Below are 18329 nucleotides of genomic sequence, written 5' to 3' on the forward strand. Positions count from 1 at the left end.
CTCCTATCCTGTTCTTGGACAATCACTGTCTACACATTCCATGGTGATTGGATTAAGGTGTGACTGTGGATGCTGGACACATTGAAACTGAAGAAGTGGCTTGGATGAATTTTATAAAACATCTTCAGCATTACAGAACAAGTTCAGTCGACCTGGATAAATGAGAATCTTCACAAACAACGTAAATTAAACAGAGTGTTTAGTATTACTTTAAGGTGAGTCAGACTCCCATCAGTTTATGTTCATCATTGTGTTTGTGTTGACTGTCCATGCCAGACAACTTTTTGTTCAATATCTCTATTTGTCTATGTCTGTGTTAACTTTATGAACCTCTTCACCAATTCTCACTTTTCCATCAAACTTGTTGAAAAATCTCTGGGCGATCTAATGGATCCTGGGGCAGGTCTACCAATAAAAAGCAGCAGGTACCAGCACTATGAATGACAGATGTCATCTCACTCAAATTATTGGATAATCCTCTGCCCATCTACTGTCAACAGGATAATTTTCACGTTGTATTGGTTAACAGCCAAAAATGTACTTATGGTATGCAGGGACATTTGACATTGTGCATTGGAGATTTGGTTTCTAGGTATATTCACTTAACTAACATCGTGGCTGCTCCTACAGTATACAACAAAATTGTGGAACAGATGAGGATTGACCATCACCACCCAAAAGACTTTTTGGCGCTTTGTGTCAGACTATAGAGGATGATACTTTAGCACCATCTAATGGTTACATTTGTTGTTACGCACACATTAGGCAATATTCACATTCTGTCTAAAGCAGAATCTTTTTTTTGTATTACTTTAAAAAAAGTGTAGGAAAGACATTTAGTTATCTCTATTCAATATGCAGACTGATAAAACCAGAAATAATGATCATCAAGCAGTATTTGTTCAAAAAGTTTTTTTTTCTACAATTTTTTTTTTTTTACAAGATTGGACGCCCTGCCTGGATATCATGCTCGAATCTTATGCTGGTCAATGGGGGAAGTTTTGGACTATATATGAGGCCATATTGTAGTATGCCTCCAACCCTGTCATACAATACAAGAAGAGGGGGGGGGAAAGGTGGGAATTTGTATGAGGTGGTGAGTATAATACATATATAACAAAAAATGAGTACATAAAAATAAATGTTTATTTGTATAATACATTCCAGCCAAAAATAGTACAGATTGAAAGCATAAATCAGATAAATGCATACAACAGTATTACATTAAAACCATAGTAATCACAGTAGTATATTGGTATACACTGTTTGAAGACAAAAGCCATGATGAAGATGACTGATAAACATGTTATAAATGGTGACCAATGATAGATAATGGTTGAATAGGTTCATGATAAAAAAACGATAAAGATTGCATCCTATTTCTCTATGCGTTTCGTGAAATATTCACTTCCTCAGGAGGGCAATCCATGTATCTATAAAAAAATATATTTATTTGTATAAACAGCAAAAGACGCTCCAAACAGACCCCTGGTGGTCTATGCCACATGTGTACAGTCTAAGTTGATCAATAAAATCACCCATGTGGGCTACTGTTTCCTGTTTTTGTCTTTTTTTATAGTAATATTAATTTCAGATTTTTGTAAAATAGTGACCATCTGGGATTTATTTGCTGTTTAAACATATATTTTTTATAGATACATGGAATGCACCTGCTCCCGAAGAAGTGAATATTTAATGAAACGCGTAGAGAAATGCAAACTTTATCGTTTTTATCATGATGTTATTCAACCATTACTCTATCATTGGTCACCATTTATAACATGTTTATCAGTCATCTTCATTATGGTTTTCTCTTCTCCCTAACAGTGTCTACCAATATATTACTATGGTTCTAATTTAATACTGTTGTTTGCATTTATCTGACCTATGCTTTTAGATCTGTATTATTTTTGGCTGGAACGTATTATACAAATAAACATTTATTTTTATGTACTCGTATAACAAAAAATATGTACTATACTTACCATTGGTTACACACCTCATACAAAGTCCCACCTTTTTCCCCAGTCTACCTGTATCGAATCTTATGCTGGCCATACATACATAATGATAAAGCCGTGCAAATTTTTTCTCTTTCAACACTGATTTTCACCTAAGTATTTAAAGGCATAGTTCACCTTTACCAAAAAACTGCCATTGCAGATAAAGGACATCTGTGGATTAAAAAATTGTGTAGCTTTGACTAAAGTTGAAAGCCCTTGCAATAGGTGTATGAAGCCTGACCGGAAAAGGCCTAGGACATTACTAAGAGATGCCTAACTGATACTGTTCACCTTCACCACCACAGGAGAAGGTAGCTGTGTGCTCAGCATTTGAAAGTTCGTTTCTGTGATAGTTAAGGTAAATAGCAAGAGCTAGGCGTGTCTTTACAACATCCTAAGAGCTTTCCATTCATGCTTCAGGAGGTATGTAAATGGCCTACACCTATAGCAAGTGCATTATTCAATTTTGGTCAAAACTGCACAATTTGTTTTTATCTACTGACATCCCTTATGTGCATAGGCAGCTTTTTTTTGGTAAAGGTGAATTAACCCTTTAGTTATTTGAAAAACCTTTTAGATTGTCCCTGGCAGAAAACCAATTTGAATTCAGACCAGTCAGTCTTTCTTGTAGTTTCATTGTTTGAGCAAAAGATTTATAGTTGACCTATCATTTATTGCTATATGTATGGCCAACTTAGAAATCTAGGATACATTACCTTGTTCTCAGATATACTCGCTGACAAATGTTATTATAAGGCTACAATTATACGGTTGCAAAGGGTCAGCTAGGAGCAGCCGCTGGAGATAATCAGTTCTTGCTGGCAGTTTTAAAAAACTGCATTCACAAACTGGGATTTATTTACTAAAACTGGAGAGTGCAAAATGTGGTGCAGCTGTGCATGGAAGTTTGTCAGCTTTCACAAAAAAGAAACTGGAAGCTGATTGGTTTCTTTGCAGAGCTGCACCAGATTTTGCACTCCAGGTTTAGTAAATCAACCCCATTGTGTGTGAACAGCAGCATCTGTCAGATTTATACTTTGCTAAAAATCAATGGTCAGACTACCCGGTTTACAGATGTAATCCTTCATCTGAGCGATTATATGCCAATAGAGCCTCCGACCTACCCTGGACACGACAAACGCATCCAGGGTCGATGTTTCTGCCATGTTCTGGCCACACATAAAGTGGCCATAGCTTATTCTCTAGTTTGTATGCGTTGCAGCATCCAGAAATTGCATGTAGTGGCCTCTGAATGCAGCAAACTATGTGCCACTGGCCACCTGTGTAAATTCAGCCTTACCTGATGCTTCCATAGAAGGCTGAGGGCTTGACCAGATGTTGTACCATTCATAAAACCCCATTTAAATACATTTTCACTTTTGGTTGTTCATACCTCTGGGTATCATGGTGAGCTGCATCACTGCTGAAGAGGTAATGAGCATGGTGATGAGTTGTAGTAACACCGCCTTCAGATTCTGTAATGTAAACCACATTAACTGACTTTATATGTACAGTATGTGTATGGGCTCAGATTTACCATTACGACGTAGGCCTAGGGAAGCAATAGCTGGGGGATTGTCAGGCTGTTAGTGCTCATTTGCGTGGGGAACGGATCTTTACATCTGTACAAAGGGCGGTGTTTATCTGCCTTGAAGCATAGGCGGTCTATGTAGCCACATGCCACCAGCCTTGTTTAAGGCTGGGTTCACACTTGCAAATTGGATGTGGATTTTCTCCTCATCCAATTCGCATGCCAGGAGACTGTGACCGGCTGTAAATGGAGTTGGTTCACACATCTCCGGGGCAGCCACAGTCCACACTTGAAAGGGGTCCTGTGCGTCTTTATCTCAATTTCAGGTCCGAATTCAGGCAAAAATTCTGTCCTGTTCCGCAGCTGATACAGAGACCAGGGACGCACTGGACCTCCTGCTGTGAGCCGCGGCTGCAACTAGTGTGAACCCGGCCTAAATCACTGACAGGCTGATGGCTGCACAGATCTTCATGCATATGCCTAAATGTAGATCCATACATGAGTGACTGATGCACAACTCTTAACACAGACAGATTGCAGACAAGGAAAGCTGCACTGCTTGCATCCAAGAATGATAATCTGTCCCTAACCGCAGATAATCACTCAATGTGCCATTACATTTCAACATTCGCAGATGGCTGTAACTGCTATCAGATTGTCATTGTGAAGTGCATACACCTGTGTGTCTAGCCACAGGTATTTTTTGGATTCTTGCTGCAGCTGGCATGTGTGAGTGAGGCCTAACACTGATCTTAGGCCTTGTTTACACTTGCAGAGTAGGGTTGCCACCTGTTCGGGATTCACCTGGACAGTTCGGGTTTTGAATCATGTGTTCGGGTTTCTGTCCACCTGAAACCCGGACACAATATTCAGACAGGAATGTGGCTTAGAACAGGGCCCCATAGGAGAGTGAGGGGAGCACTATGCATGCCACATTACTATTCTCTTTGGAGTACCCAAAGGTGTCCTAGGCCTGTTACAATCCTATAGATCAGAGGTCTCCAAACATTCTAAAGAAAGGGCCAGTTTAGGGTGGCCGGACTGTGCCCAGTGGGAGTAAACAATGCCCAATCTTTGGTATTAGGCTGAGAAATAGTTGGTGTCCATGGGAGGAAATGTGCCCAATTTTTGTTGTCGTTAGAAGAATCCCAATCCCAATCGTTGATGTCAGTGAAAGGAATGCTGCCCATTGTTGGTGTCAATGGTAAGAATAATGACTCAAGGGCCCGATAAAGGCATGCAAAGGGTCGCAGTTTGGAGACCACTGTTATAGTGTATAAAATATATTTTTTTGTTAAAACGTTCGGGTTTGGCTTGAAGAAAAAGTGGCAACCCTATTGCAGAGCGGTCCACGTTTCTCCAGAAAACATTTGGCAGGTGGTGAGGAGGCATTGCATTGCCTCCCAACCACCTGTTTTAACCCCTTAAATGCCTGACTACCGTGCCACAACTGTGTGCATTTTGTGCTAATACAGGCTGGTTGCAGTGGGGCCCCATTCACTTAAATAGGTCATGTTCAGTGGGAAGTAGTGCTCACTGAATGTGATAGGGGGTACAATTCTTGCTGCAGTATATCCCCCACACCACCACTGCCCTTCCATCTAAAGGGGGAATGTTTGAGGGTTGGTAATAATGTGGCTTAACTGCATGGTGTAACTGCACCCCAGCTGCTAGTGTAAGAGTCTTATGCCCTGTACACATGACTGGTTTTCCCGTTGGAATAAACTCAAAGTTTTTCTGAAGGAGTTCCGATGGAATTCTGCTGAAACTGTCTTGCATACACAGGATCAGACCAAAGTCCAATCATCAAGAACGCGGTGATGTACAGCACATGCAACGGGACTAGAAAAAGGAAGTTCAATAACCAGTAGCCAATAGCTTCCGTCTCGTACTTGCTTCAGAGCATGCGTTTTTGGTCCGTCGGAACAACATACAGACAAGTGGTTTTCCCGATAGGAATTGGTTCAGTCAGAAATATTTAGAACATGTTCTATTTCTAGGTCTGTCAGAATAAAAAAAAAAAAAAAAAAAGGTCAGATGAGCCATACACATGATCAGAATATACGACTGACTTTTTCTGTTGGACATTCCGCTTGTGTGTATGCTGCATTACAGTTCTCTGAAGGGTAATCTGCATTTGGATCGCTCTTCAAAGAGCATTTGACAGGCAATGAGGAGGTGTTCTATCGCCTCCTCACTACCTGCTTTAGCCCCTTGATCCCCGCACAGGCATTGAAAGCAAAAGGGGGTATGATTTCTGTAGCAGCCACTGCATATATATACACCTCCAGCTGCTTCCTCTGCAGCTAAAGGGGTAGAGGTTGGGAGGTGGTAAAAGGGCAGCCGCGACACAGGAATTTACTGTCCCCCAACCCCACGTGTGAATGAGCCCTTGGGGAAACAAACCTGAAGAAAAGTGGAACTATGGATTGGAGCTCAGACTAATTTAGACTAGGGACACTATTGCTTGGGGCAGAATCCCTACATTTGAAAGACAAACTCTCCTACTAAACATATAGAAAGTACTGTAAGGGCTTGTCCATAGACTCCATACTAGCTGCTGAGGGACAGTAAAGCCCTGCAATTCAGCAGGATTACAGCTCTCCCTTTAACTGTAGAGGCAGCGGCTGGGGGTATACACATGCTGTGACCAAAACAACTTTGCTTCATGGCTACAGCAGCAATTATACCCCCTGACGCTTTCGGCGGGCACAGCACCTGCCAAATGTGACCCATTCAAGGAAATGGGGCTGCTCTGCAAGCCCCGGACACAGAGGCGGCTCTAGACTTTCTGAGGCCTTAGGCAAAACTTAGACATGAGGCCCCACTCACGCCCATAATGGGAAAAATATTATAAAAATTATAAAAATTAACTGTATGAATGCATATATTAACTTAAATCCTATGAACTATGAATTCACAGTTTCTATAAATTTCTCTAGCCAATTATTCTTTAATCACATATCATTAAACATAGGGTGGGTATATATGTTACACGCACACAGATATAGATCAAATTGTGCAGCTGCCTAGCTGCCTGATGAGTTTACTTCCTCTTTCATTCCCTGCAAAGGCAAAGCATAATGGACTACTATGCATCGCATAGTAGCCCATTATGTGTCACTTACCTCACACAGGAGCCAGCGAAGTTGCCGCTGTCCCCTGTAGTCCGCTGCATCCATCTTGTTGGTGGGGTCTCGCAGCTCCGCCGCTGTCATTCGGCGAAGCCGCAATGACGTCACTCCCGCACATGCGCACGGGAGCCTACACGCGCGGCAGCTCCGTCGCTGAGAATGGCGCGCTCAGTGCGCCTGCGCGCCACTGTCTACGCCGCATGCGCCGTAGACAGCGGTGCCCGTTTTCGGGCAAATATCTCCTAAACCATATAGGTTTAGGAGATATTGCTTGGACCTACAGGTAAGCCTTAATCTAGGCTTACCTGTAGGTCAAAGTGGTTTGTAAGGGTTTACAACCACTTTAAGTATGTTTTTATTCATTTTAGTTTTGAAAAGCTCCTCTCAGCTGATGCAACAGTAACTGGAATTGTTAAGAGGACTCTTAATGCAACATAGATGTTTGGATAAACGTCAGTTAAATTGTTATCAATGAGGTATTTCAAGGAGCCGGACATATCCAATTTTGGAGGTACAGTACGCATACACATTCGTAGCTCTTCATACAATTCCAGACCTCTTATGTCAGAATCAGAAGAATTGGGTAAAGTAAGTAGGGCTTCAAGTTCTTTGCAGTTTTCTAATAGATCTTTCTCAGATTTTATGCATAAAGAGGAGATATCATATAAAAACCCAAAATTGCTGACATAGCTTTTTAAACCTTCAAAGCGAGGCTCAGCACTAGCACGAATCTTGTCGACAATAACATTGAAATATTCTGCTCTAAACCTGTCTGCAGGGTTAACAACTGCTTCATCTGGACACTCATAATCAAACATTCTTTTGGTCCTGGGTATCCTGCACTGTCGAAATTCCCTTGGAATGTCCATTTCTTCAGCAATTTCTCTGGCAGTAACAATGGCAGAATTAAAGCCATTTTGGCGATATTCTTTCAGCCAGCACAGGAATGCCTCCAAATGTTTTACTGCGGTGTCCAGCTGCATACAAGCCTTTTGCCACACCAGCTAAGGGACAGTCCGACCCAGCTAAGGGACAGACAGTCCGACCCAGCTGAGGGACAGACAGTCCGACCCAGCTGAGGGACAGACAGTCCGACCCAGCTGAGGGACAGACAGTCCGACCCAGCTGAGGGACAGTCCAATCAGATGAGGGACAGGCCAATCAGATGAGGGACAGGCCAATCCAGCTATGGGACTGTGACATTCCAATCCACCTAAGAGACAGTCCGACCCAGCTAAGGGATGGCCCAATCAATCTGAGGGACAGCCTAATACAGCTGAGAGACAGCCCAATCCAGCTATAGGAGTGTGACAGTCCAATTCAGCTATGGGACTGCGACAATCCAATCCACCTAAGGCACAGTCCAATCCAGCTAAGGGGCAGTCCCAGCTGAGGGATATAGTCATAGTCCAGCCCAGCTGAGGGACATAGTCCGACCCATCCAATCCAGCTAAGGGACAGTCCTAGATAAGAGACAGTCCAGCTAAGGGACAGTCCAACCCAGCTAAATGACAGTCACTGACCTCACATCCATGATACAAGAGATGGTCAGAGACTGTGTGTGGACAATGATACAGGAGATGGTCACAGAGTCTATGCAGACAATTATACAGGAGACGGTCAGAGACAGTGCAGACAATGATACAGGCAATGGTCAGAGACTGTGCAGACAATGATACAGGCAATGGTCAGAGACTGTGCAGACAATGATACAGGCAATGGTCAGAGACTGTGCAGACAATGATACAGGCAATGGTCAGAGACTGTGCAGACAATGATACAGGCAATGGTCAGAGACTGTGCAGACAATGATACAGGAGATGGTTTTATTATGGTAATGACAAGCAAACTCTTACCTGGCTAACACGGTATCAAACGTTGAAGCCACTGACAGGGTGCTGACAGACAATCATACAGGAGATGGTCATAGACTGCGGAAAATGATACAGGAGATGGTCAGAGACTGTGTGTGGACAATGAATCAGGAGACGGTCAGAGACTGTGTGTGGACAATGAATCAGGAGACGGTCAGAGTCTATGCAGACAATTATACAGGAGACAGTCAGAGTCTATGCAGACAATTATACAGGAGACGGTCAGAGACTGTGTGTGGACAATGAATCAGGAGATGGTCAGAGACTGTGTGTGGACAATGAATCAGGAGACGGTCAGAGTCTATGCAGACAATTATACAGGAGACGGTCAGAGACTGTGTGTGGACAATGATACAGGAGATGGTCAGAGACTGTACGGACAATAATACAGGAGATGGTCCGAGACTGTGTGTGGACAATGATACAGGAGATGGTCAGAGACTGTGTGTGGACAATGAATCAGGAGATGGTCAGAGACTGTGTGTGGACAATGAATCAGGAGATGGTCAGAGACTGTGTGTGGACAATGATACAGGAGATGGTCAGAGACTGTGTGTGGACAATGATACAGGAGATGGTCAGAGACTGTGTGTGGACAATGATACAGGAGACTGTCAGAGACTTGCAGACAATGATACAGGAGACGGTCAGAGTCTATGCAGACAATTATACAGGAGACAGTCAGAGTCTATGCAGACAATTATACAGGAGACGGTCAGAGTCTATGCAGACAATTATACAGGAGACGGACAGAGTCTATGCAGACAATTATACAGGAGACGGTCAGAGACTGTGTGTGGACAATGATACAGGAGATGGTCAGACTGTACAGACAATAATACAGGAGATGGTCAGAGACTGTGTGTGGACAATGATACAGGAGACGGTCAGAGACTTGCAGACAATGATACAGGAGATGGTTTTATTATGGTAATGACAAGCAAACTCTTACCTGGCTAACACGGTATGAAAAGTTGGAGCCACTGACAGGGTGCTGACAGACAATCATGCCACAAAGATGCAGGAGATGGTCAGAGACTGTGTGCGGACAATGATACAGGAGCCACTGTGCCATGATACAGGAGCCACTGTGCCATCAAAAGCAGCCACCGTGCCATTAATCGCAGCCACTGTGTCATCAAACGCAGCCACTGTGCCATCAAACGCAGCCACCGTGCCATCAAACGCAGCCACTGTGCCATCAAAAGCAGCCACCGTGCCATTAATCGCAGCCACTGTGTCATCAAACGCAGCCACTGTGCCATTAATCACAGCCACTGTGTCATCAAACGCAGCCACTGTGCCATCAAACGCAGCCACCGTGCCATCAAACGCAGCCACCGTGCCCATCAAACGCAGCCACCGTGCCCATCAAACGCAGCCACCGTGCCCATCAAACGCAGCCACCGTGCCCATCAAACGCAGCCACCGCACCATCAAAAGCAGCCACGTGCCATCAAAAGCAGCCACGTGCCATCAAAAGCAGCCACGTGCCATCAAACGCAGCCACCGCGCCATCAAAAGCAGCCACGTGCCATCAAAAGCAGCCACGTGCCATCAAACGCAGCCACCGTGCCATCAAACGCAGCCACTGCGCCATCAAAAGCAGCCACTGCGCCATCAAACGCAGCCACCGTGCCATCAAACGCAGCCACCGTGCCATCAAACGCAGCCACCGTGCCCTCAAACGCAGCCACCGCGCCATCAAACGCAGCCACTGCCTTCATCAAACGCAGCCACTGCGCCATCAAACGCAGCCACCGTGCCCATCAATTGCAGCCACCGTGCCATCAAACTCAGCCACCGTGCCCATCAAACGCAGCCACCGTGCCCATCAATTGCAGCCACTGCGCCATCAAACGCAGCCACTGCGCCATCAAACGCAGCCACTGCGCCATCAAAAGCAGCCACTGCGCCATCAAAAGCAGCCACTGCGCCATCAAACACAGCCACTGCGCCATCAAACACAGCCACTGCGCCATCAAAAGCAGCCACTGTGCCATCAAACGCAGCTACTGTAAAGCATCCTCAGTAAAGCAGATGAAAAGTTATTTTTAGAATGTGTGAAAATAAAACTGTCTTGTCAATGCAAGTTAATATGGCCTTTGGACTCTTAGATTTGGTGGGGGTGCATTGTTGTTAGGTTTTTATATATATATATATATATATATATATATATATATATATATATATATATATATATATATATATTATAGTTATAAACTGTACCTGATCCTGCTCCTCGCCTTGGTGACAAATGGGCAGCAGGACTCAGTTGGAGAAGCAACACATGATGTTCTAGCTCTGCCCTGCAGTGCAATCTGGGAGTTGTAGTCTCTGCAGAGCACAGGCACCAGACGGCCATGTTGAAGTCTATGTGCCTGTGCTCTGTGGGAGAACTACAATTCCCGGCATGCAATGGGGCCGCCGTCTTGGGAAGGAAGGGCTAGGACTCGGAGGACGGCGCTGCTGCTATTGGACACGCAGGCAGCCTAAGCCATGCAGCAGCATATTACACAGACAGTCTCAGACATACGATACTCTTATCACCCACCTCGTCCACCGCCGCGGAGCTCACTCTGCACTGTCTGCAGCGCGCCCGCCGCCCCCTCACCCCGCCGCTTGAAAGTCTGTCCCACACTCCACACCGCAGCAGACAGTGCAGCACAAGACCTCAGAGGCAAATTAGGCAATCGCTCGATGGCGAGGCCCTTCCTGATGGCGAGGCCTAAGGCAATCGCCTAATTTGCCTAATTAAAGAGCCGCCTCTGCCCGGACAACTGCGTGTAATACAGCAGTTTGTGACACACCAGTGCAGGATTCAAGAGGTTAAAACAGGCAGTGAGGAGGCAATACAATGCTTCCTCACAACCTGATAAATGATCCCTGATGAGCGATCCGAACATGGGTTGCTTTTCAGGGACTAAAGCTAGTGTGAAGAAGCCCTAATGCTGTAATGTAAACAATGAGTGGTTGTAGAGAACATCTATCAGTTCATCTGTCAGGGAGCTGACTTTAGGAAGGAATCTGGTTGCCATGATGACTGAACTTCGCCCTTAGCACTGTCTCATTGAATAAGACCACTTGTTATTAATTCAGGCCTAGTTAATCAGAATTACCTACTTCTAAAAGGTATTTGTGTATAAACAATGACAGCTTATAGGTAAATGTGAGACACATTCATGTAAGCAGAGGCCCTTCATATTTATAGAGGTCAGTTTTCATTCTAGCACTGTACAATAACATGATCTAAAGTACAAAGTATGAGAGAGTTTTTCTAACCCCAAATCTGGATCAGGCTGCTGTTTACACTCTGGGAGAACCAGGCCTTCTTCCCCCGAAACATGTCAGCAAGTCGTATGAGGCAGAAGATGTCAGTCATGTGACCTGTGTGCTGAGGAGGCTGACACAATATGAGAGGCTGGACACAAATACAATGCTTAACCACTTAAGCCCCGGACCAATTTGCAGCCAAAGGACCAGGCCCCTTTTTTGCGATTCGGCACTGCATTGCTTTAACTGACAATTGCGGGGTCATGCGATGTGGCAACCAAACAAAATTGGAGTCCTTTTTTTCCCACAAATAGAGCTTTCTTTTGGTGGTATTTGATCACCTCTGCGGTTTTTATTTTTTGCGCTATAAACAAAAATAGAGCGACAATTTTGAAAAAAATTCTATATTTTTTACTTTTTGCTATAATAAATATCCCCAAAAAAAAAAAAAAATATATATATATATATATATATATATATATATATATATAAAAAAGATTTTTCTTCAGTTTAGGCCGATACGTATTCTTCTACATATTTTTGGTAAAAAAAAATCCCAATTAGCGATTATTGATTGGTTTGCACAAAAGTTATAGCGTTTACAAAATAGGGGATAGTTTCATAGCATTTTTATAAATTTTTTTTTTACTAGTAATGGCGGCGATCAGTGATTTTTATTGTGACTGCGACATTATGGCAGACACATCGGACATTTTTGACATGTTTTTGGGATCATCGTCATTTATACAACAATCAGTACTATTTAAATGCACTGATTCCTGTGTAAATGACATTGGCAGTGAAGGAGTTGACCACTAGGGGGAGAGGAGGGGTTATGTGTGACGTTGTGTGTTTTTTTTTTATTGTAGGGGGCGTGGCCTGGCATGTGACGTCACTGATTGTCTTTCCCTATAACAGGGAACAGATGATCGGTGACAGCCACAGTAGGAAGCACGGGGAGAAGTTTGTTTACACAGACCTTTCCTTGTTCTTCAGCTCTGTGACCTGATCACGGGACACCCGCGGAGATCGGGACACCGCGGCCATGGTCACGGAGCTCAGGGCCACGGCTGGGCACTTAAAGAGCCACGTACAGGTACGTGATTGTGCCCAGCCGTGCCATTCTGCCGACGTATATGTGCAGGAGGCGGTCCTTAACCGGTTAAAGAGGACCTCCGAATCAAAACCAAAACACTGCTCTATCAGAAAAACACAAAAAAAGCAGCTAACACACAAAAAATTGATATTTTAGTTCAATAGCATATAATAAAAAAGTGTTGCGCTAAAATAGAAAAACAAATATGTGCAAAATATCACAAGTGTGACCCGTGTGTTTTGCCCAATATAAATGAAAACAGTTTTTGACAAAAGAAAAAAGCAATTTATACAGTTGCAATGTGAACATATATATAAAGAGAATAAAAGTCCTTTAGTGGAAAACCAGACGCAATCCCCCTTGGTGCAAATAGAAAAATCAAGATGTCCTCCAATTCACAGGAATATTGAAAGCAAACACCCTGGTGCCGATACCACCACCCTAAAAAGATGTAGGCTTACTGACTCCTATTGACCCAAGTGAACATACGCTCCAAGGGTCAATTACGCTTTGATGTAATACGACTGAGGGGCGCTCCGGCCAGCAAACATTAGAACTTGGGACTCAATGCTGGAAATCACTTCTCAGGCCAGGTTAAGCACGAAACCAGTAATCGCAGAACAGGTCACACTCCCCAAGAAGGGCATACAGGACAAAAGAATGGGGCCAAATAGCGCAATTCCGTAAAACAAATCAATTTATTAAAAAGTTATCAAACTTACATTTATGCAGTTGATTTAGCGCTTCTCACATAAAAATTGGCAACAGTGGAATCCTCCCAACGCGTTTCGTCTCCTTAGACGTCGTCTGGGGTGTGGGATCACAATATTCCTGTGAATTGGAGGACATCTTGATTTTTCTATTTGCACCAAGGGACACTGCGTCTGGTTTTCCACTAAAAGACTTTTATTCTCTTTATATATATATGTGCACATTGCAACTGTATAAATTGCTTTTTTCTTTTGTCAATAACTGTTTGAATTTATATTGGGCAAAACACACGGGTCACACTTGTGATATTTTGCACATATTTGTTTTTCTATTTTAGCGCAACACTTTTTTCTTATAGGTTAAAGAGGACCTGTCCTGAATAAAAATGTGTACTGTGCCATTGCTGTTTTTTTATTTCACCACAAAATTATAGATGTCACCAACACCTCTCAACATTCTAAGATGGGAAAGAGGGACACATAAGGATCAGTTCACACAGCTAATACACCAGGATAAGAATCCTTCAAGGGTTAGTTAAATTTTTACCAAAATACTGCCTATGCAAGTAAGGGGTGTCTGTAGATAAAAACAAACTGTGCAGTTCTGACTAAAGTTGAATAATGACCTTGCTATAGGTGTAGACCATTTACATACCTCATGAAGGTGAACAATAAGGCTATTTTCTTACTGGGGCGGGTGGGTGCCGGCGCAAAAGCAGCGCTATTTTTACCATAGTTTTAGCGGAGCTATTCAGCCACTAGCGAAAAAGGCTTAAAACTGCTGCAGTGGTGCTATGCCGGCAGTTTAGTGGCGCTGCCTCATTGTTTTCAATGGGAAGGGGCGCTTTAGGAGTGGTGAATACACCACTCCTACAGCGCTCCAAAGATGCGGCTTACAGGACTATTTGTACCGTCCTGCAAGCACACCACTCCAGTGTGAAAGCCCTCGGGCTTTCACACTGGAGACACAGGAGAGGCGCTTTACAGGTGCTATTTGTAGCACTGTAGCGCCTGTAAAGCACCTCAGTGTGAAAGTAGCCTAAGGGCCCTTTCACACGGACGTGTCCATGTACGGGCCCCCGCTTTGCTCAGTGGGTGATCGCTCCATCGATCCCTGCTGAGCAGGCAGATAAGTCTGTCTCTGCACACTGTGCAGGAGCCAACCTGTCAGAGTGCCGCTCTCCTCTATGGGGGATCGGATGAAGACGGACCATAGAGTCAGTTTTCATCCGATCCACAGACGGATGGAAAAATAGAGTTTTCCTCCGTCACACTTTTTCGGATCGGAGTGGGTCAGATGTCAGCGGACATGTCACTGGTCACATCCATCGCTCTATAGAGGTCTATGGAGCGTCCGTTCAGGTCCGCCTAAAAAACTGACAGGCGGATGTGAATGGTCCATCCGTGTGAAAGAGACCTAATAGGCCTCACTTAGACACTTCCTAGGAGTTTTCAGGTCAAGCTTCATAAGGTAAATAAATGGTCTACACCTATAGCAAGGGCCTTATTCAAATTTAGTCAAAGCTGCAGTTTGTTTTTATCTTGAAACTCCCTTTATTTGCATAGGCAGGTATTTTGGTAAAGGTAATCTAGTACTGAGGGGAAAATTGTTGTTTTTTTTTTACATCTGTGTCCCATTGCAGAGAATGTCCTTTCACTTGTTCCTTAGATAGAACAGTAAATTTGAGGAAATCCCTCCAAAGTGAGTGAAACATCTGGTAGTCACCCAGGTAGTCCACTAGTGTCCCCATAAAAAGATTTCTTCTGTATCTCTGTTTTGGTGACCACTCAAAATTTAGGATTTCCTTTCACTTTTAGCGATGACATCACCAGGACAATCAAGGAGGGTCTATCACTGGCAGTGATAAAAAGCTGACAGGTGTTCTAATCCCTCTCCACTCTATCTGAAACTAACAAAAAAAGTTTTCCTTTCGGTTATACTTTAACTACTTGAGTCCCAGCACCCTTTTAAAGCATCACTGGGATCATGGGCTTTTTAAACACACTCCTAGCAGCTATAGCTTTAAGCAGGCCATACATGGGTTAAATTTCTTTAACGAAAATCTTAACTATGAATTTTCTTTTGGATTTTGCATCATTAGCGGGCTGTAGAAACAGCTGATTTTCATGTGGCCATCGAATTTGAGTGATTTTTGTAAAAAATTAACACATTTCTAATCAATGATGGCAGCGCCGTGTAATCAAAAAAGAAATGCGCATGAGCACAAGAAAAGAACATTCTCAGAAAGAAAAGAAGCTTCCCGGCCACAAAAAAATAAAATTCTGTAGTAACATTAGGTAGAATTGAAGGCTTGGTTGGGGTTGAATTTCAAAATCATTGGTGTCACCATCGGATCACAAAACGCACAAAATTTCAGATTTTTGGAAGAAAATTTGTTTAGAATTCAATCCATGTATGGGCTGCATTATAGTATGTGTACATTTGTTACACCCAGGACCCTCTTTAACGCAGGGCAAAAGGGGCAGCTGCCCAGGACCCAGTCCTTGTTGTGGGGCCTAAAGCAGCTGCCCCTTGAGCCCCCACCAGTGTTGCCATACATTAGACATTTTTTGTTCATTTTACCAGGCGTAGCGACTCTGCTATAGTCTAGCCGCGGCAGTCCCAGCCCCTGCTCTCCGCTGCCAGGCCAGCAGTGGTTGGTTGCTAGGACTGCCCAGCATCTAGCAACCAACCACGTGGTTACTATGACTCCATACTTCCCAACATTTTGAGGTGGGAATGAGAGACACCTACCAACAAACGTATATGTAGGCATAGGACATTCCTCCTGCCACACCCCCTTAAAGGAAAAATAACACAAAAAAAGGTTAATTAAATCCACAAGGACTTTTTTTTTACCACTACTATTCCTTTGTATTAGCTTTTAAAATGTACAAATGCAGCAATTTAGAAAATTGGATGAAAAGTTTAGCACTGGGAAACACTTTGAAAGATAAAAAGTGCATTTTATATACAACTATATGGATCGGACAAAAATGAGGGACAAATGAGGGGGAGAAGGGACATTGCTCCAAATCAGGGACAGTCCCTCGGAGTTAGGGACAGTTGGGAGCTATGGGACTCTGCACCCCTGGCATCTGGAGAGTGGAACTTTCTCCTGCAGTCCTGGGCTAGCAGCTACCATGCCTCCCGGCTCCCTCTTGCAGCTGTTAGTGGTTGGCTGCTAGCAACCAACCACATAGTTTGCCTGACTCCGCCCCCAGCTGGGAACTTTTTCCTGCACCTGTCCGCAGCCACCTCCCACGTTATTCACATGTTATGAACTCAAAAAAGGTAAGGAACTGCTGGAGGTTTATATTTTAGTTTAGCTCTGAGGGCCCTGATACTGTAAGAAGGGTGGACCTAAGCACCCTGATGTAAGCGTGGGGAATTTCTGGTGACCCTGATGTAAGGATAAGGACTCTGGGGACCCTGATGTAAGGAGGGGGTCCTGGGGACCCTGATGTAAGGAAGGGGGTTCGGGGGACTCCGATGTAAGAATGGGGGCTGTGGGGACCCTGATGTAAGAAGGGGGCTCCAGGGACCCTGATGTAAGAAGGGGGGCTCCGGGGACCCTGATGTAAGAAGGGGGGCTCCGGGGACCCTGATGTAAGAAGGGGGGCTCTGGGGACCCTTATGTAAGAAGGGGGGCTCTGGGGACCCTGATGTAAAAAAGGGGGCTCTGGGGACCCTGATATAAGGTAAGAGGCTCTGGGGGCCATGATGAAAGAAGGGGAGCTCTGGAGACCCCAATGTAACCAGGGGGGGCAGTGAGGACAACAATGTAAGGAAGAGGGCTCTGAGCACCCTGATGTAGTGAGGGGGCTTTGGAGACCCTGATGTAAGGAGGGGGGCTCTAGGGACCCTAATTTAAGAAAGTGGAACTCTGGGAGATCCGATGTAATGAGGAGGGCTCTGGCGGCCCTGATATAAGGAGGAGGGCTCTGGAGACCTTGATGTAACGATGGCGGCTCTGGGGATCCCGATGTAAGTATGGGGGCTAAATGGACATTGATGTAAGGAGGGGGGCTTTCCCAGGTCTGGAAACCCTAATGTAAGAAGGGGGAACTCTGGGGGCTCCAATGTAATGAGGGGGGCTATGGGAACCCCGATATAATGAGGGGTCTCTGCGGACACCAATGTAATGGGGGGCTTTAGGGAACCTAATATATGGAGGGGATAACTCTGGGGACCCTGATGTAAGTATGGGGGCTATAGGAACCTTGATGTAAAAAGTGGGAGCTCTGGGGACCCTGATGTAATGAGTGGGGCTCTGGGGATCCTGATGTAAGGGAGGTGGCTCTGGGGAGCATAATATAAGAAGGGATGATTCTAGGGAGGGGACTCTAATTAAGGGGGGGAACTGTGTGGACCCTGATGTAAGGTGGTGGGGTGGATCTGAGGACCGTAATGTGAGGGTGGGGCAACTCTGGGGACACTGGGAACCTTGATGTAAGGAGGGGACTCTGGGGACCCTAATGTATATATCGAGGGGATAACTTTGGGGACCCTGATGTAAGTATGGGGGCACTCTGGGACCCTTATATAAGGTGGGCGGATTCTGGGGAGCCCAATACAAGTAGGGGATAATTCTGGGGACCCTGATGTAAGTATGGGGGCACTCTGGGGACCCTTATATAAGATGGGGGATTCTGGGGAGCCATATACAAGGAGGGGATGGCTCTGGAGACCCTGATGTAAGCATGG

At 44.6% G+C, this 18329-nt stretch overlaps 1 protein-coding gene across 1 annotated transcript in view; it reads right to left on the bottom strand.

The window, feature by feature from the left end:
- TERB2 (telomere repeat binding bouquet formation protein 2) overlaps positions 1-7651 on the bottom strand; it is a 61491-nt gene extending 53840 nt beyond the window's left edge. The window contains exons 1-2 of the mRNA XM_077471325.1: positions 7189-7651; positions 3397-3478 (exon numbers count right to left, since the gene is read on the bottom strand). Coding sequence (XP_077327451.1) covers positions 3397-3478; positions 7189-7651 — 545 coding nt within the window. The remainder of the gene's footprint in view (positions 1-3396; positions 3479-7188) is intronic.
- Positions 7652-18329: the final 10678 nt, after the last annotated feature.

The sequence above is a fragment of the Lithobates pipiens genome, unplaced genomic scaffold, assembly GCF_037356315.1.
Source record: "Lithobates pipiens isolate NorthernLeopardFrog02 unplaced genomic scaffold, aLitPip1_a1.2 Scaffold_8, whole genome shotgun sequence".
In the NCBI taxonomy this organism is placed as follows: domain Eukaryota; kingdom Metazoa; phylum Chordata; class Amphibia; order Anura; family Ranidae; genus Lithobates; species Lithobates pipiens.